General features: G+C 39.6%; 1 protein-coding gene across 2 annotated transcripts in view; it reads left to right on the forward strand.

Moving 5' to 3' along the window:
* NARS2 (asparaginyl-tRNA synthetase 2, mitochondrial) overlaps nt 1–19492 on the forward strand; it is a 123257-nt gene extending 103765 nt beyond the window's left edge. The window contains exons 12-14 of one of the 2 annotated variants that reach the window (XM_008150019.3): nt 13951–14048; nt 15933–15959; nt 18806–19492. In XM_008150019.3, coding sequence (XP_008148241.2) covers nt 13951–14048; nt 15933–15959; nt 18806–18950 — 270 coding nt within the window. In that variant the 3' untranslated portion in view covers nt 18951–19492. The remainder of the gene's footprint in view (nt 1–13950; nt 14049–15932; nt 15960–18805) is intronic. The other variant, XM_028158344.2, reaches the window with a different exon arrangement.
* The last annotated feature ends 552 nt before the right edge of the window (nt 19493–20044 follow it).

The following is a 20044-nucleotide window of genomic DNA, read 5'->3' on the forward strand; positions in this document are numbered from 1 at the left end:
TGTGTGACCTCAGGTAAACCATCTAGTTTCTTTGAATCTTAGTTTTACAATCTGTAAAAACAAGGCAATAACATTTTCTGGAGTTGTGAGGATTACATTAGGTAATATATGAAAAATGCAGAACATAATGAATGTTTGGGTTAGTAGGTAGTCAATAAATATGAAGCCCTCTCTCTTTTCCTTCTAAATTTTGATAAAATCTTTACTGTGATAAAGCACAATAATGTTAAAATATTTATATCTGTTGCCATATCATAACCTGCTCTTAACATGCTGTTAAGATTCCTTCACAGGCATTTCTCTCATAGACGGTGGCCACCAACATTTCTTCCCTTAGAAGCACAGGAGGTTTTCCTTGTGACCAGTCTCTAGTGATGTCTTCAGCTTGACACCTGAAGACATTATAATGGGACTTTACTAGACTTTATAATTTATGCAGTACTATAGCACATAGCTTCTCAGAGCTAAATTATTAAAATATAATTTATTTAAACTATATACATTAAACATAGATGATAACATTGGTTCATTAGCTTCCTAGATTTCTTTTCAACCCACTTATATAAAGTGCCTGTTTCTACCCCACTTTATTTTTTTTAGTTGTGAATGAACAGGCTTTGGGCCAGATAACTAGATTATGTGTTTCTTTTGTAGGGCTGTAATAACAGGTTGTGGGTAGGGTTGCAAAAGTTTCTCCAGTGGGTGTGATGCAATCTAAAAAAATTACAACAGGTGTATTTCACAGGTGCCTTCTCTAGGGAATCAGAAGAGAAAGATAGGGAAATGTTTAACCTACATTTATAATATTTGGCCAGGGTAATAAATAGTAAAATGGTATCTTTTTACAGTTATAGTCTCTTTTTTCTTTCTTTCTCCCCCACCCTCCCCAACACACACACACACACACACACACACACACACACACCCCACACACATGCTCACGCAATAGAAGGTATGCACTTTATTATAATGAAAAGTACACTGGACTAAGAAGTTAGTAGTGCTAGGTTTGAAATTCAGCCCTCTTACTAGTTAGCTGTATGACCTTAGGCAAGTCTGTTCAATCTCTGAGCATCAATTTCTCTCTCCATAAAACCAGGTCATTGGATTAGATGACCTCCAAGATACTAACCAGATCTAAGATTCTCTGATTTCAGATAGCCTAACTTTTTCTCATTTGGGTATAAGAACAATTTATAAATTCCCAAACACTTTTGATAACTTGAAGGAAACAGATCATGGGCCTAAATAAAATGAGTCTAAGCAAACATGCAAAATGCCGTATGCCCCTAAGTCTGGGTCCCTGAATAAGTCCCCCAAAAGCAGCTCACAAATATTTAGCTAGGGAAATGGCTTCACAGAGAAGAATTCCAACCATGTGTGATTAGGAAAAGGTGACTGCTCAACATTTGTGATGAGATTCCAAGATCACCAGATAATGTTCTCATTTTTACATCGTATCAATATTACTTAGCAAAGCATGGACATTTAAGCATTAGCGGGTATTCAGTAAAGTACATATTGTAAAGTCAGGTTGGAAAGAAGAATACTGGATGAGAGGTTCTAATGAATTATCTGGGCTGGAGCTAAATAATTGATGTGCATCAAAACAGTTTGAACCTCAAATCAACAGAAATAGTGATGAAGGTTATTGCCCAATTTTCCCATATCTAGGGCTAATGACTATCCTGAGATATTATGTCCAAGTTGAAAGTATGCATTTCAGTCCACCCAGCCTGCTCTCATGCTAGCCATTTTACTGGCCAGATTCTGTCTTCAGTCATTGCTACCTGCAGCCATCTGCATCGTTGCACTGTCACAGAGGGTTCTCTTTCTTAGCTGTGCTTCCTCGTTTTTAAGGGCAAAACAGTCTGTGTCAGCAGTTAGAGAAAAAGCTCGTAGAGGCTGAAACCACAGACATGTTTCCCTTGGCTTGTGGAACATTCTTCTTTTATAATAGTATGTAATATTGCTCCATTGTTGGTAGCAGTCTGTGAGCAGCCCATACAATTTGTGTATTTAAAAATAGTAATATAGGTAGGAAGAGAGGTAGCGGAGGAAGGGACATTAAACTTCTTTTCCCCTCTCTTTGAACTTAGCATGGAAAAAAGGTAATGTATGAAAGGCCTTGTTCCTATCTAGCCTGCTTGTTTTTAATTCAAGGTCTGTTTTTTAATTCAAGGTCTGAGTTTTATTTTCAGTGCATTGATTGGAATCAGAGAGAAAGAGTCAAAAGGGAGTGTCATAAATAGAGACCAGAGCTTGTTCAGCTTGAATACCAACACAGACTATTTCTAGACAGCATGCCACTGCAGCTGTGTGACTGAAACAAAATCAAGATCCACACACAGTTGGGAGGATGTGCCAGGCAGCATTCCAGCCTAAAAGTTGGGCCCAAAGCTAAATAAGCTGTGTGTAAGACTGGGGAAGGTAGCCGAGAGTGTGGTAGAATTATTTTTAGCCTTCACTGTTGTCTGTGTAAGAGACTGAACAGACAGCAGAACTGAAGTCCTTCTGTTACCGAACAGAAAGATTTGTCCGCCCGGCATGAGCAGAGCCTAACACTATATACCAAGAATTGCAGTGGAGAAATACTGGGTATTTTATTATAAGTGGCTCCATCCAAAAGAACAGGAAGTTAATGCTCAAAAGCCCAAGCATCCTGATGGCATGTAGGTTAAAATTTTTACAGGGTGGAGCAAAAGTAGGTTAACAGTTGTGAGTATGCAAAACACAGTTTATTCTTATTTTATTTATTTATTTATTTATTTATTTATTTATTTATTTATTATTGCATTACTTTCCATATGAGCAACTGTAAACCTACTTTTGCCCACCCCTGTATAGGGCAAAATCACAAAACAGTGGGTTAGGGGTTTAGGGTTGAGTTGGGAACTGATTGGTCAGAGATGAGGTAAGGGTGATGAATCATTTCTTCAGGTCTTGAGGACTGCTCTGGGGTCTTTTCTGGAGTCCCTCTGTCCTGTCTCATGGGACTGTACCACCTTAGGGCTCAGGAGCTGAAAGATAACATAGGTCAAAAATGTTATCTTTAGCCTCCCAGAGGTCCAGACCATGTGACCACTAGTCAGGTCTAGGCTGCCTCTCCTCAGCTGCCTCTGTCAGTGGTGGGGGTGGGAGGTAGTTAGGTTAGGTCTTTAAAGGGAGAGAGAAAGGAAGGGGGGAGGGGAGAAGGAGAGGATGGATGAAGGAAGAGGAAAGGGAAAAAGAAAGGGATGATCCCTAGAGCTAGGATTTAAAACTAAATTTGATCAAAGTTGTAAGGACCCTTGGTTTCACATCCACCTATTTTAAGTCTCCTGATGCTGCATTGGGACACAGCCAGGATTTTAGTTCCAGGAATGCTCAAATGTGTCTAAGGGGACCTTTCACTATGCAGCCAGTGAATTCTCACTTTCCCGAGTCAAGGGCAGGATTGCTCAGTCCCCGGCTCTGTAAGCCAGCCTCAGACTCCTGTAAACCACAAACCTGCCCACACATAAGGGTAAATTGTAATCAACAACTAACGTTCTAGACCAGCGGTCGCCAGCCGGTGGTCCTTAGAACACTGGTGGTCCGTGAGGTCTGAAAGGTTGACGACTGCTGTTCTAGACAACTTGCTTGGTTCCAATGTGCCCATCACTTGGCAAAGGTTTTTTTCATTCTTAACAAAGTTGTGTGAGTCCCTCTACATTTTACATTTTGTGCTCCTTTATGTCATAGTTTGTATTATATTTGGATGTTCCTTTTACCTTCACTAGAACCAGGGAGAAACAGGTAGTTTCTGTAGTAATTAGCTCAGTAGTTAACAGGGGGAGACACAATATAGGAGAATCTTACCTGGAATGGAAATTGTGATATTTAGGGGGTACAGTACTTTTTATATCATATCAGAAGAAAGTGCAGGTCTGTGTATACCAAACGTAGATGTCTTTATAGTTGAGGAATACTTTATTATATTCTAGCCTCTCAGAAAGTGTGCATAATCTCTAGAGAGAGAGAAGGATATCATTATGAAGGAAAAGGAGGAAGTATCTGGCATGGTGGAAAGGAAACCAACCCTAAAGTAAAGGAGAAGAAGGTTATGAGGGGGGAGAGAAGAGAATGAAGCCTTGGTGGGCCTTGCTTCACAAGAGATCAATCTGTCCTCCTTTGGCCACGGGACAGTGATGAAGCATCGTAAAGGAATGCCTTACTCAAAAGACATATCCCTGAAGAGGGGGAGCAACTTTATTTACTCTCTAGGTCCAGAAAACATACAGGAAACTCAGCTGCCTAAGGATGTGAAATTTCAAGCCATGTAGACCAAGAAAGGGCATAGATGACATATATATGTTCTTTCTTCATATTACAAAACTAATAGTGATGTAGGACTAGCTCGATGTCTTCTAAAATTGTTATTCTACCATAATAGACTCTTTTGGTAGGAAGTTCTTTCCTACTGATAGTTCCTCTCCCAGAGTACAGAGGAAGAAAATAGGGGGATTACTAGTCTGGCCTTATTCTAATTAACAATGAAGAATCGGTGGGCACATGGAAGTGGAAGAGTCCAGATAGGTGGGGGGAAAGCAACATGTAAACTATTCTATGATGCAGCAGCGATTTTCAACCTTTTTCATCTCATGGCACACATGAACTAATTACTAAAATTCTGCAACACCCCCAAAAGTACATTCTATTTTTTGCCAATCTGAAAAAAGTAAAAGGTATAATTTTGATTCATTCACACTGAACAGCTAAGGTTGTATTGGCTGTTGTCATTTTTTAATTTGACAATCTAAGGGAAAAGAGGTCAGTGCCCTGACTAAATAGTCAGGTACTGCATGTTTTGAAAATTCTTGTGGCACACCAGTTGAAAATCACTGTGATGCAGAAATGGTTGCCACTTGCTCCTCCCTCAGGGAATTATACTGCTCTGCCCCATTGATAGGAGCTGAACAACTTGCATGTGACTTGCATTGGCCAAAGGCTTTTAAGCAAACATGACCTACATACCTTGCTTCTGGACAAATGCTTTTAGTACATCGTCATCCATGCCCTTTTTTTTTTTTCCATCTGACACAAGATCAGCAATACCTCAGAAAGCAGCTTTTTAATAGCTTCAAGCCCGGACATGTAGTATAAGTTATTGTTTGTTTTTAATTGTTGACAGTATTAAAGATGTCCCCCATTTTCTCCTCTTCTTCCCCCCTCCACCCAGCCCCCGCCCCACTCCAGGCCTTCACCACATTATTGTTTGTGTCCATGGGCTATTCACATATTCATATATGTTCTTTGGCTAATCTCTTCCAGCCCACCCTTCTCCCCGCTAAGATCTGTCAGTCTGTTCCATGTATCCATGCTTCTGGTCTTATTTTGTTCATCAGTTTATTTTGTTCATTAGATTCCACATGTAAGTGAGATCATGTGATATTTGTCTTTGACTTATTTTGCTTAGCATAATAATCTCCAGGTCCTTCCATGCTGTCTCAAAGGGTAAGAGTTCCTTCTTTATTACAGCTACATAGTATTCCGTTGTGTAAATGTGCCACATCTTTTTATCAATTCATCTACTGATGGGCTTTTGGGCTGTTTCCAGATCTTAGCTATTATAACTAACACTGCTAAACATAAGAGTGCATATATTCTTTGCGGTTGGTGTTTTAGGATTCTTAAGATATATTGCCAGAAGTGGGATCGCTGGGTCAAACTTTTAAGATTTTGAGGAAACTCTGTACTGTATTCTACAGTGGCTGCACAGTCTGCATTCCCACCATCAGAGTACTAGGGTTCCCTTTTCTCCATATCCTTGCCAGCACTTGATTTATTGATGGTAGTCATTCTGATAGGTGTGAGGTGGTACCTCGTTGTTTTAATTTGCATCTCTGATGATTAGTGTCTGAGCATTTTTTCATATGTATTGGCTATCTGTATGTCCTCTTTGAAGAAGTGTCTGTTCAGGTTCTTTGCCCATTTTTAAATTGGATTGTTTGTCTTCTTCATGTTGAATTATATGAGTTCTTTGTATATTTTAGAAATTAACCCCTTATCAGATGTATCATTGGTGAATATGTTCTCCCATACAGTGGGTTCCCTTTTCATTTTGTTGGTGGTTTCTTTTGCTGTGCAGCAGTTTTTTAGTTTGATGTAGTCACATTTGTTTATTTTTCATTTGTTTGTTTTGCCCTAGGAAATGAGCAGAGCGAACTTCCCAGAGTGGTTTTGTAACAAAGAAATCGCTTTTAGCCTGGGATTATGTGGTCTGAATCTCCCAAGTGGACCAGGTCCCCATTGATTCCCTCCGCCCAATGTTATGTGGGCTCCCCTTCCCTCTCTGTTGCTCTGAATTGGGGATCACTGGGTGGAGCTGAGGCCACACACTCTCATGGTGTGGGGCTCCACTGCCACAATATCACCTCGGCTTTCTAGCCACGCACTTGGCGCGACTTGGCTCGTCCTCTCATGTCTCCTCCTTTCTCTCCTCCATGCTCCCTGCTCTCCGTGTTTCAGATCAGCTACTCTTTTACTGGTTTTTCATGCCAATTGCTCTTCAGTGTAGCCACAAGTCTGGTCTGCTGTTGGGAGCAAATGAACTGAGCTTTCAGCTACTCTGCAGCCATCTTGGAATCCCGCATGAGTTTCTGAAAGCCAGTTCATTGTTATAAAGCAGTTGTTCCCAATCAGGGGTTATTCTGTCCCCACCCAGGAGACAGTTTGGGTTGGCACAATGAGGGGAGTGCACCTGACATCTGGTGGGTAGAGACCGGGTATGCTGCTAAATGTCTCACAATGCACAGGACAGGCCCTTACAACAATTATCTGGCCCAAAAGGTCACTAATGCTAAGATTGAGAAACCCTGTTGTAAGCTTCTGGGATTATTTATTAATACAGCATAACCTAACCTATCCTGGCTAATATAGCAACTACCACACTAATTTTATGATAGCCAATGTAGAAATAGTTGGGTTTAACCAATTAGGTATCTTGGTTATTAGGAAGACAGGTTTGAAAGAAATCCAGGAAATAAAAATGTAGATATCATACTATGGCATAAGAGTTTGAAGGTGACTCAGAAGGTTCAGAAGCTTCCAGTTTCACCACTGTTACTAAGCAGATGCAAATATTCAAGATTAACAAAAACCAGGCAGAAAGGTCAAAAACTTGTATAGTTTCAGGTTGAATTCTCCAGTGAACTCAGATAGTAAAATAAGGGAGTTTTGTAATCAAAGATAAATATGAGTCTTTTACATTCCTCTAAAAATAGCATTGAAAAGCTACGTCCCAAAGTTAATAAAATTTAGGCCTGCCAAAAGTGCTAAGATCCAAAGAGGGTTTTTTGCTTGTTTTAGTTGTATCAGAAGCAAGACCAAGCAAGAAATGGAGCTCTTGTTTGATGCTTATGAACTAACAGAAAGCAGAACAACTCATCCAGGGTAGCCTCGTTTACTCCTCACTGGCCACCAGCCTCAGCAGGACTGCCTACCTCCTGTTCTGCCACCATAGCTGATTCTCCAGCAGCCTTTTTGAGGCAGTGGGTCTTTTTAGCTCTGCCTCTTAAAGCTTTCCTTGTACTTGCATTCTTGAATTATAATCACAAGCAATTACTGCCCTCCTTTGTGGCTTGGAATTGCCCCAACTTTGAAACTTTGGAAATAAATGATAGATTTTATTTATTATTATTTTTAGAAATGATTTTTTTTAAGCCTCACCTGAAGATATTTTCCCATTGATTTTTATTTTTTATTTTATTTTCTTAAAATATATTTTAATTGATTTCAGAGAGGAAGGGAGAGGGAGAGAGAGAAAGAGAAACATCAATGATGAGACAGAATCATTGATCAGTTGACTCCTGCATGCCCCATACTGGGGATGAGCCTGCAACCCAGACATGTGCCTTTGACCAGAATCGAACCCGGGACCCTTCATTCTGCAGGCCAAGGCTCTATCCACTAAGCCAAACCAGCTAGGGCACCCATTGATTTTTAGAGAGGGAAAGACAGAAATATCGATGTGAGAGAAACACATTGATTGATTGCCCCCTGCATGGGCCTCAACCAGGGCTGGGTCCGGGGAAGAGCCTGCAACCATGGTACTGTTATGCCCAGATTTCGTGATCCCCAAAGACCACCAGGGAGCCGAGTCTGATGTAAAAACCAAGAGCCTTTATTAGCTGGCCGGCCGGGCCGAGCGACTAGCCAGGCTACTGCTCTGCCATTCTCCACGCAGGGAGACCAGAGAGCAGCAGCGACCCTTTGTGTAGGACCGCTTTTAAGCACATTAACCACATCCGGTTTTTGCAGAACAAGTAACCCAAGACAAAACAGTTTTTCCCAAGCAACGTCAGGATCATGCCAATGACGACCATGTTATTCACAGGGTCATCCTGTTCTCCAGAAAGCTGACAGTGTTCTATGAAAGAAGGCCTACGTTCTGGGAAGAGGCCATGAGTCCCTATTTCAAGGCCTGGCCTAGTGTCAGCACTGACATCTCTATCTAGGGATAGTCCACGGCCTCTCTGGAAGCATGCTCAAAAATTCCCACTCTCCAACAGTACGTGCTCTTGACTGGAATTAAACCCCGGACCCTTCAGTCCACAGGCCAGCACTCTTATCTACTGAACCAAAACGGCTAGGGCTAAATGATAGATTTTAGATACACCTATCCCTTCTTCTTTTTTTTTTTTTAATAATAAATCTTTATTGTTCAGATTATTACAGGTGTTCCTCTTTTTTTTTCCTCCCCATAGCTCCCCTCCACCTGATTCCCCATCCCACCCCATGCCCTTACCCCCCGCCACTGTCTTCATCCATAGGTGTAAGATTTTTGTCCAATCTCTTCCTGCACCCCTCAGACCCCCTTCCCCCTGAGAATTGTCCGTCCCCTCCCTTTCTATGTCCCTGATTCTATTATATTCACCAGTCCATTCTGTTCTTCAGATTTTTTATTCACTTGATTTTTAGATTCACTTGTTGGTAGGTATGTATTTGATGTCTTTTTGTTTTTCATAATTTTTACCTTTACCTTTTTTTTCTTCTTCCTCTTCTTAAAGAATGCCCTTCTGTATTTCATGTAATCCTGGTTTGGTGGTGATGAACTTCTTTAGCTTTTTCTTGTCTGTGAAGCTCTTCGTCTGACCTTCAATTCTGAATGATAGCTTTGCTGGGTAGAGTAGTCTTGGTTGTAGGTTCTTGCTGTTCATCACTTTTAATATTTCTTGCCACTCCCATCTGGCCTGCATAGTTTCTGTTGAGAAATCAGCTGACAGTCGTATGGGTACTCCCTTGTAGGTAACTAACTGTTTTCCTCTTGCTGCTTGTAAGATTCTCTCTTTGTCTTTTGCCCTTGGCATTTTAATTATGATGTGTCTTGGTGTGGTCCTCTTTAGATTCCTCTTGTTTGGGGTTCTGTGCGCTTCCTGAACTTGTAAGTCTATTTCTTTCACCAGGTGGGGGAAGTTTTCTGTCATTATTTCTTCAAATGGGTTTTCAGTATCTTGCTCTCTCTCTTCTTCTGGCACCACAAAAATTCAGATGTTGGTATGCTTAAAGCCGTCCCAGAGGCTCCTTATGCTATCCTCACACTTTTGGATTCTCCTTTCTTTCCGTCTCTCTTGTTGGGTGTTTTTTGCTTCCTCATATTCCAGATCTTTGGTTTGACTCTTGGGGTACGGTGATCTACAGTTGAGTTTCTGTATATTCTTTATTTCAGACAGTGTATGCTTAATTTCTGACTGGTCCTTTTCCATTTTTTTGGTATTCTCATTAAGGTCCTTAAAGGTCTCTTCAAGTTTCTCAGCGGTTTTTAGAAGATTCTTGAGTAACCTTATAAATGTGGTTCTGAACACTGTGTCGTCCAGTAGTTTACTTTCCTCCATCTCTCCTATTCGTGACATACTTCGGTGTTTCCACATTTTGGCTGCCTCCCTGTATTGATGGAGTGGCTTTGTGTGGTCAGTGACCTATAGGGGCCGGTAGCTCAGCTTCCCCAATCACCTTAGGTGGTCGCTCTTGGTACACCCCCTTGTGGGCTGAGTGGAAAGTCTTGGTGTAGTTAAGCCTTGATTGCTGTTGGTACACTGGGAGGAATTGATCTCCAGGCCAATTGGCTGTGAGGACCCGCTGTGTCTATAATGGAAGCGCTGCTGCGCTGGAGACACGCTTGTGGTACAGGGCTTGTTTGAGTGGGGCTTTGGTGCTCACTGAGTCCGCCTCCCGAATGTGTCACTTATGGATGTGAGGAGTTGAAATCTGGTGTCTCACCCTGACCACTAGGAATACTGGCTTCTGGATCTCCAATGGGGTGCAGTTCAGCTGCTGTCTGAGGCCACCCTGCAGGAGCTACAGCGAGAACTGCCGTCCTCCCCTCCCTGCTTGGAGCTTGGAGGCTTTGGAGCTGTCTGTACCGGGTTGCAAGTTTACTAGTTTAAACTGCAATAGAGAAGGCCATTCATATGCAAAAGCCGCTGCTAGGAGCTTGGGTGTGTTTGTAGATTGTGCGGGGCGGAGTCTCAGGGCGTCACTAGGCTAGGGTGTGGCAAACAGCGATGGCTGGCAGTGAGCCGCCTCCAACCGCGTCCCCGCAACCGCGTCCCCGAGTCTCGTGCCCCGGCGCAGCCAACAATTCTACCTCCACGTAGCTCTGCTAGTAAGCCACCCTCACTCTCCCACCCGATGGCAGACAGCCCAGTCTCTCCCCAGAAACTGGATTTCAGAGAGATTGGGGGCTTGTCTCTCTTCAGATTGAAGAAAGCAACGCCCTCCTCCAGCTGGGCTCCGCCACCAGCTTGTGTCGCGCGCGCGTTCCCCTGTACCTCAGTTTTTCAGCGTTTGCGCCCTGATTGTTCCCGTCTCTTTCAGTCTAGTTGTAGAGGTTCTGCTCAGCCAGCTTTCCCGTGGTTCTGGGTGATAGACGTTCTGTCTTTTAGTTGTAGTTTTGGAAATTGTTGTGGACAGCAGCAGCCCAGATGTCTATCTACGCCGCCATCTTGGATCTATCCCTTCTTAACAGTCAGACCTACACAAGGATGGGATGCTATATTTCAGAGGCAGTGGTTCCCAGAATTTTAAGTATTTTCAAGCAAAGGCCATAGAGCTACTTGGTTGCCTATCTTCTTCCAACCCTGATTGCCTATAATTCTAAATTTAAAACTTGAAGTCCAGAACAAATATTTCATCATTTGTCTCAATTCCTAGGATAGTTTAGCCATGTCTAAATTCAGGATACTAGGAAATAAATTAGCCAGTCTTTCTGTAGCCATAAAAACTCCATTGAACCTTCTCCTTTCTCTGAGGATAGAAAGGGTAACTTCAGGGTCCTGATTGGAATCTATGAAAATTTCCTCATCACATTAATAAGCCTCTCTTGTCCACCTATCCAAAGCTGTTTATTTCATTGACTATTGTCATGTCTTAATCACCAAATCCATGTTCTAAAATACCTGCCTGTTCATTGTAGGCCCAACAAGTTCATAGAAGAATTACTAAGATGTGGTCAACAAGCTGTGTTAGCATGACAACAAGCCTGTTGTACACTTTGTCCTCACCAGTTTATTGACTATAGGAGACTTAGTAAGAGGAACCATTTCTCTTCTCTCTCACTCTATTTCCGCTGAGTGATAAAAATCCTGCCTAATGCTTTCTCTTTTATAATAATAACTAGAGGCCCGGTGCACGAAATTCATGCACCGAGGGGGGGTGTTTCGTGGGGGGTAGGGGGGTCCCTCAGCCCAGCCTATACCCTCTCCAATCGGACATCCCTTGCACAATCCAGGACTGCTGGCTCCCAACCGCTCGCCTGCCTGCCTGCCTGATTGCCCCTAACCACTTCTGCCTGCCAGCTTGATCACCCCCTAACCACTCCCCTGCCAGCCTGATTGACACCTAACTACTCCCCTGCCGGCCCAATTGCCCCTAACTGCCCTCCCCTGCCAGCCTGGTCACCCCTAACTGCCCTCCCCTGCTGGCCCAGTCACCCCTAACTGTCCTCCCCTGCTGGCCTGGTCGCCCCCAACTGCCCTCTCCTACTGGCCTGATCGCTCACAACTACCTTCCCCTGATGGCCATCTTGTGGCGGCCATCTTGTGTACACATGGGGGCAGCCATCTTTGACCACATGGGGGTGGCCATCTTGTGTGTTGGAGTGATGGTCAATTTGCATATTACCTCTTTATTATATAGGATAAGGATGAGGTATATAGCATTTAAAGCATATTCTTGAGTTATAATATTCTTCATTAATCTCTATTATTTGTGAAGTTTATCTCAATCAAAAGTTCTGAAATCAGCCATGGCCAGGTGGCTCAGTTAGTTGGGGCATCATCCTGTCACTAAAAAGTTTTCGAGTTGGATCCCCAGTCAGGGTGTATACAGGAGGTAACCTGTTGATGTTTCTCTCTCTCTCTCCCCCTGTCTCTCTCTCTTCCTCTTTAAAATCAATAAAAACATATCCTCAGGTGAGGATTTTTTTTTTTAAGTTCTGAAATCAAAACAAGGGATGGGTTAATAGTAAAGTGAGGCATAGTTTAAGAAGAGCTTATAATATAATGTGGCATTTAAAAATAAAAATGTGTTTTACCGATTCCTAATTTTTTGTTTGTTGCAATAAATCATTCTAAGTTTTGTACCTTCATCTCTTAACCTTACAAATGTCTACCTGCCTCCCAAAAAAATTTTCAAGTCACAAGATAATAGAGATAGCAAATAAACAGTCTTAAATCAAGCAAGAGTAATCAAAGAAGTACAAATTAAAATATCAAGTTACTGTTTTTTCCTATTAAAAATTTTTTGTTGGTTTTTCTTTTGAACTTTTTCTTAATATTTATTTATAAACTACAAAGTAAGGTGGTGCTTCTCTATGGCTTCAATTCTAAAACTATTTACATAAAATGAAAAGAAATATTTTTGTTGTTTTTTATTACAAAAATATAACACATCTTCATTGTAGAAAATAAGGAAATACAGATAAAAGATGTCACAGTGGCAATACAATTAACATTTCGTGATATAGGTGTCATTCTTTTTCTTATTCATGGCTATAATGTATCTAAGTCTCCTATTGATGTGCACGTGAATTTCTTGTCATTATAAATAATGCTGCAATAAATGTCCTATCTGTTAATCTTATTTTTGTATCTCGGATTATTTTTTGGGACTGATTCCTAGGACCATTATTGCTGAGTCAAAGCACATTGCATTTTTAAGGCTTTTGATTATCTTTTGCCAAATTGCTGACAGAAAGGTTGTATCAAATGTACAAGAGCACTGGTTGATGCATTCTCTAGTCCAGCTCATTTATGTTGTTTTCTTATCTTCACCGCTTTGATAACTCCAAAGTGATATTGTTGATTTAATTTGTAGTTCTTTGTAATAATCAGACCATATTTTACAATACATGCTACACAAATTGCAGGTGGATATCTTAACAAAATACTACAAAGTAAAGAAAAATCTTCATTGTCACATTATATAAGAGAAAACATACACGTACCCCCCTACATGTTCAACAAAAGGAAAGCAGTTCAATAAAAACTGATACTCCTAAACAATAAATTGTGCATACTCTTTAAATGTATAAGAAGAAAACCTGAAAGGAAATATGCCAGAATGTGTAGTGCTTCTGTGTAGTGATAGGTGGTTTTTAATATTGCATAATTTTTAATATTTTCCACATTTTTATAATTAACATTTGTATCACATTTGTGAAGAAAACACATTTTTGTTAAGTACACTGCATAAAAGGGTGCATGAGGGGAGAGGAAACTATCCACCTGCAATTTGTGTAGCATGTATTCTAAAGATGATATTAAACATTTGATACTGAAACAGGGAACATGAACAAATAACATAAATAAGATTGTGGTGAGCAGTTAGTCAGTTGTCCAAATGTTAAAAGTTTCACATGCTTGAGAACGTGACAATTCTTGAATCCCCTGAAAATAATGTCTATGTTCTGTTTGTCTGTTTCCTTCTTAGGTTGCTGCTGTTGACCTTCTGGTTCCTGGAGTTGGAGAGCTCTTTGGAGGAAGCCTCCGAGAGGAGCGATACCATTTCTTAGAGCAGCGGCTGGCCAGGTATTGGTCAGACCTCAAAGAAACAAAATTCAGAAATTGGGGACAGGAAACTCAAAGGCAGTCATGACAAAGTAACAGAGGACAGTTCACAGGCCGCAGCCGCTGGCAGACCTGAAATTCAGATTCTAGTGACCTTGAGCGAGTTGTTACTGGATCTTTCTCAGCTTCCCTTTCTTAACAAATGGAACTGTTACATGAAACAAGGCCACAATAAAAACTGAAAGTTAATGATGGAAGGAGGAAGATTTCCCCATTAAAGCTTACCCTTCATTTTTATTTTTCTCTTCTCTATGTTCTTTTTATATACTCTAAATTATGAGTCCTGTAGGGCCATAAAGAAACAGACGCTGAACCAGGGAAAGGATAAAGATGGAAATAGAAAGATACTAAAAATATCTGCTAAGCTATTTAGGATAAGCCGTTTTCCCTTCCTCAGACTTTCTACATTGTTGTAAGGGTCTTGATTTAACTATTTGAATAACTTACTTTAACTATCTGTCCAAGGCCTGGGAAATGAATTGGTGAACACACAGAAAATGTTTTGGAAAAGAGAAGTAGGGAATCATGTTTCTAATTGAACTACCACTTCCATATATGCATGGTCTGCCAACACACCACAATGACTTCCTAAACTAACCAGGGTTATAAACCTCTGTTTTCCACTTTTGCTGTGCCAAACATTTTTTTAAAAAGGCTTTCCCATGTTGAAGGCATAATCCTTCTCTCCAGATAATGCTAGTACTTTTCAGAGTAACCTGGAAAGTAACCTGGAAAAGCCATAATTGTTTGAAAATATCCTGCTAAATTGCCATTTGTAAGGCCTTCTTTACCTAATGGAAAAATGCTTTAAAAGTTGATGTTTTCCAAGGTCTCAACCTATAAATCTGTTCGGCAACTTGGTTTTGTAATCCTATTTACTTGAACTGCTCTATTTGGTTAGGGTCCAGAAGAAAGGGGGTAAGTATGTTTTGGGAGGACTCTTTTTTATTAGAGTACTGACTCCTTACTATAACCAACATGTTAGAAAGTCCTGGGAAAATCATAGAATTGTAGTAAAGGTCAAACTCCTTAGATGGAAAGAATTTAAATATTCTCTGGGTGTATTTTTTTTTGTTTTTTTTTAAAGCACAATAAAAATCACACATGGCAAGAAACCACATCTGTTGAAAGATTAATTGCTCTGTTTTCTTTGCTTGCTTCCTTCCTTCAGGAAACCTTTCCTCATAACATTAAATGTTTTCCTAATATCTGATAATATCCAAATTTATCTTTTCTAATGAAATGGATATGCATTTCCATCTCTCTCTGATCCGTCTGTAACTTCTGTTTATGTGTTCTATATTTTTGTATATTTGCGTTTTTCATTGTTCTGATCACTTCAGGTATATTGGTCCCAAACACTTTTTTAAAGGACTGAAATGAATTTTAATGAGTACTAAAAGCTACAGACTTTTAACACTTAATTGGCAAAAGCCAATTAGCAATTATATTATGAAGGTAGCCTCAGAATCTATATTATTTTAATGTTACAGTGAAAGGTGTGTCTGTGTGTCCTTTGTTTGTGTGTGCCTTCCAACAACCTTCAGTAGCAGTAATAGTACTTTCTTATGTGACAGGACAATACACTCATCCAAGTGAACCCCTGGGTCATACTTCTAAAGCATTTATTGACTATTTGATAACACCTGGGACTATTGTTGAACTCGCCTTTCTGACCGTACAGTAAAGGTTCAGCCCCTCAACCAGGTTGCATGTTATTTGAGAGCACGAGTTTTGGTGTGCACTTCTCTGTAAAGAGCACACAACCCAGAACAGATGTTTAGTGGTTAGTATGTTTACCTTACTGACATTCTCTGAAATAATTCTTTTGTATTCCTTTTACAGATCAGGACTGACAGAAGCCTACCAATGGTAAGAAGGAAGCCCCTAATGATTCTTCTTCTAGCTGTTGGTTTGAGCATTACATAGTTTTTACTTGTATTTCCAAGGCACTGTGAAATATTGTTAAAAACAATGAACAAGTTCGCAGAAGATTTTTTTTTGAGTCCTTGAAAAATAATAATAATGGCTGCCATTTGTTTATTTATTACTTATTGTGTGCTGGACAACTGTGTTACAGTTTTGGTGTATATTACCTCATGTATACAGCATAACAGCCTGTGAGTTAGGTACTGTTCTTGCTCCTTTTTAACTGTGCCTCCAGACCTGAGGCCTAGAGATGTTAACTAACTTAACTAAGAGCAGTTGGAAGCATAGAGCTGAGGCCTTTGTTCCTAACAATTATGCTTCAGTTTCTCTCTATATGAAATTAGGTGCTTGAACTAAGTGACCCCTAAGTGATCTTCACCAACCTTAGAAATCTAAGCTGCTTAGGGAAGACCACCTGTCTGCACTCATACATTTACTTCTCCAAAGTTTTCTGGTTTTCTTTCCTCAGACCCTTTCTTCAGATACTTTTCATATATGCAGAATTTTAATTTATATTTCTGTAATAGACTCTTTCAGGATATTGGTATAATATTATCAACAATATTCTTCACCTGTCCTCAAAGAAGAAAGGATCTGATTACACACTTGTCTTTTGGAAATGAAGGAACTAAAATTTCAGAAATGCAAAAAGCCTAAAATTGGGTTTAGGTAATAGGCCTTGAATGCCTTTGTTTTTTACCAGAAATGACCTTAGGCATGGTTAATCTCTCTGAGTCTTGGTTTTCTTGGCTAAAAGATGGAATGAGAATATTATTTCACAGGGTATTGTAAGGATGAAATGAGACAATATAGGTTAAGTATCTACATAGAACAGAAGCTCAGTAAATGCTAGTGCCTCCCCCCCCACCCCACCTTCATTTGTTCTGACTTCTGCTATTAGGTAGATGAGCCTGACTGATCAAGCATATGCATTTTACCTCAGTTTCTGCCTACAAGTATATGAAAACTAGCTAAATGCAAATTTAAATTATTGGTTAAGTAAATTTAGGCCTTTTCTGGTCTTTATTGATCACTTCAGTACTATTTTTTTTCCAACTAAAGTTGTCAAACTGTTAAGCTCTCCGAATATAAAGATTTATTATTTGAATTTCCTTCCTTTTAAATGGTTACCATAGTATTTGAAAAGGTAGAAGGGATTTTCAAAATCTTCAAGTCTTGGACCTCTGCTAGTGTTCTACCCACTCTGAGTGGCCACACCAGGTGTCTAAGAATTTACTCACTTCCTATTTCTACATGCATGCCATATGCAAGTAAAACCTGTAACTAGTTCCACAAATTCTGAACCATCTCTTTTATAATCTGGCTACCCTAGAATAAACAATCCATCAAATACATATTCTTTAGAAAACTTGTTTCTAAGAACTGGCTTTTTCCATCTATTAAAACAAAGGCAAGAAAAATGCTGAATTCAGTTTCCAGACATTTATATCAGTGTTTTGACATCAAGATATGAAAAATTTAGAACCACCTAAAGCTTTTGCTGGACTTCTAGCTGCCAGCTCAGATCCTGCAGGTGTTTGTGGCAGTGGTTTGATAATGCCCTTCATCTCACTTTCTCACTAAACCAAAGTATACCCTGCCCCTGTGTCTTATAAACTTAAAGTTAATTCAGCTAACAAGCATTTTAATTGTTGAAGACTGTGTTCCATTCATTATTCCTGACAGCTCTTACTGATCTGAAGTTTTATGCTAGATGTTCCTGTGTGTAGATCTCTCACTTGGTTCTAACTCACCTAATTGCAGTTCATATTTTATTTTAGAAAGATAAGTACTTAATCTTAACCACATAAAATACCTGTACTTGTAGCCATGATTGTTAACAGTGGGAAAATAAGTGATAGTCTTTATCCTGGAGGAGCCAAATGACTCCCAGCTATGGTGCTGAAGTTCTATTCTGGAACTGATTTTACAAATCATTCAAGAAGCTCTAAATTTATCTTAATATTATGTAACTCAAGAATTCTCCCACCAAATGACATAAGAAGATTTACAGAATCTTCCTCCTCCTCTTCTTTCCTAAAATACCTGTATCCCAGGTTGCCATCTTGGCATTTTTTTAGCCATCTTAAGTGGGAACAGAATGTTTATGAATGGGCTTCAGAGGCTGCCCAGCCTTCCAAAAAAATTACTCCAGATACCTTCCACTAGGCGTGAAGCAGAGAACTGGAAGTTTCTCCTCACTCCAGTGCTCAGAAGTATATTTTTGAACCTTCAAACAATGAATCTTTATAAAGTAAGTGTCTACTCCAGAGCAGGCACTGGAGATGGAAGAGTGAATGAAATGCAGGTCCTGCCCTTGATGTAGCTGACAGTCTAATCTAATAGGACATACCTTTTTGTAATTTATCAGGCAAAATTCTTCACTTTCTTCTGTGTATGAACCGTATGATTTTGGTAAGAAGAAAAAAGAGCACTATTAACATACTAAGAAATAGGAAAGGGATATATTTTGAAGAAAATTAGTAAAGTTATTAGAAAATTTCCTGTGGCCTCATGAGGTAAGTTTTCTATATATAATTAAATAAGTAACTTAAAAGAAAAAGGATCAAGTAACTAAAGCCCATGAATGAATGAATGACAGGATTTGCTGCTGTTTGTCTGGGTAACACTGGACAGATCATTTTTAACTTCTCCGTGTCCTTTAATCTGGTCTACCACAATGACGTGAATGATAAATTATTACAAAATATTTTGAAACATAAATTCCATTATAAACTCTGACCCTATACAGCATTTATAGATTATGATTCTCTGTTTCTCAAAATCAGGTATCTGGACCTCCGTCGATTTGGATCTGTGCCACATGGAGGTTTTGGGATGGGATTTGAACGCTACCTGCAATGCATCTTGGGAATTGACAATATCAAAGATGTCATCCCTTTTCCAAGATTTACTCATTCATGTATTTTGTAACTGGAAAACTGGTTAAGGGAAATCATGCAAGCCAGAGGTGCTGCACATGCATGTGCCTACAGGAAAACGCATGTTTGGATTTTAGAAGGGCAGAAGTTTTCAAAATGTACTTGTCATACCATAGCATATAACATGAAAAATAAGTGATCATGATTTTCTTACAAAATTGAAGCATTTCATGAAAAGATGAACTCTCCCAAGAAGAGGTACTTATAGCCTGTAGAATCTCTAATCAATTATGTCAATTAAGAAGAAAAGAAGAAATTGAAGTAGATGGTTCCAAAGGTCCTTTCAAACTCTAAAGGAGGATGAGATAGTGTACTTTGTCTTTAATGATAGCTCATTGCTTTGTCTGACCTTTGAGAAACAACTAGTAACTAAAAATAAAATGTTGTTGGACCTTTTCTTTCTTACCATTTAACCTATGACAAATGCCCATCTTATTCTCTGTGTTTTACTAAACATTATAGAAGAAAATATTCCTTTGGGTCTTAAGTTAATAAACTGCTATTCTGAATTGAAATCTTTTATCAGACTGGGTGAAAAAAATAACATTTAGTAACTATTGAGCCTCAATAAAATGGATCTGGAAGGAAAGTACCTTAATATAATAAAGGCCATATATGACAAACCCTCAACTAATATCATACTCATTAGTGAAAAACTGAAAGCTTTCCCTTAAAGATCAGGGACAAGACAAGGATGCTCCCTCTCACTACTGTTATTCAACATAGTACTGGAAGTCCTAGCCACGGCATTCAGGCAAGAGAAAGAAATTTAAAAAGTATCCAAAAAGCAAATGAAGAAGTAATACTCTATTTGCAAATGATACGATTCTATATATCGAAAACCATAAAGACTCCATCAAAGACTTAGAAACAATAAACAAATACAGCAAAGTTGCAGGATGCAAAATCTGTGTACAAAAATCCATTGCTTTCCTTATACTAACAGTGAAATACCAGTAAAATAAATAACGAAAACAATCATGTTAACATTTGCAACAAAGAGGATAAAATACCCAGGAATAAACTTAACAAAGGAAGTAAAGGACCTATACACTGGAAAATATAAGACATTGTTGAAAGAAATTG

Source organism: Eptesicus fuscus, chromosome 13 (assembly GCF_027574615.1).
Source record: "Eptesicus fuscus isolate TK198812 chromosome 13, DD_ASM_mEF_20220401, whole genome shotgun sequence".
Taxonomy (NCBI): Eukaryota; Metazoa; Chordata; class Mammalia; order Chiroptera; family Vespertilionidae; genus Eptesicus; species Eptesicus fuscus.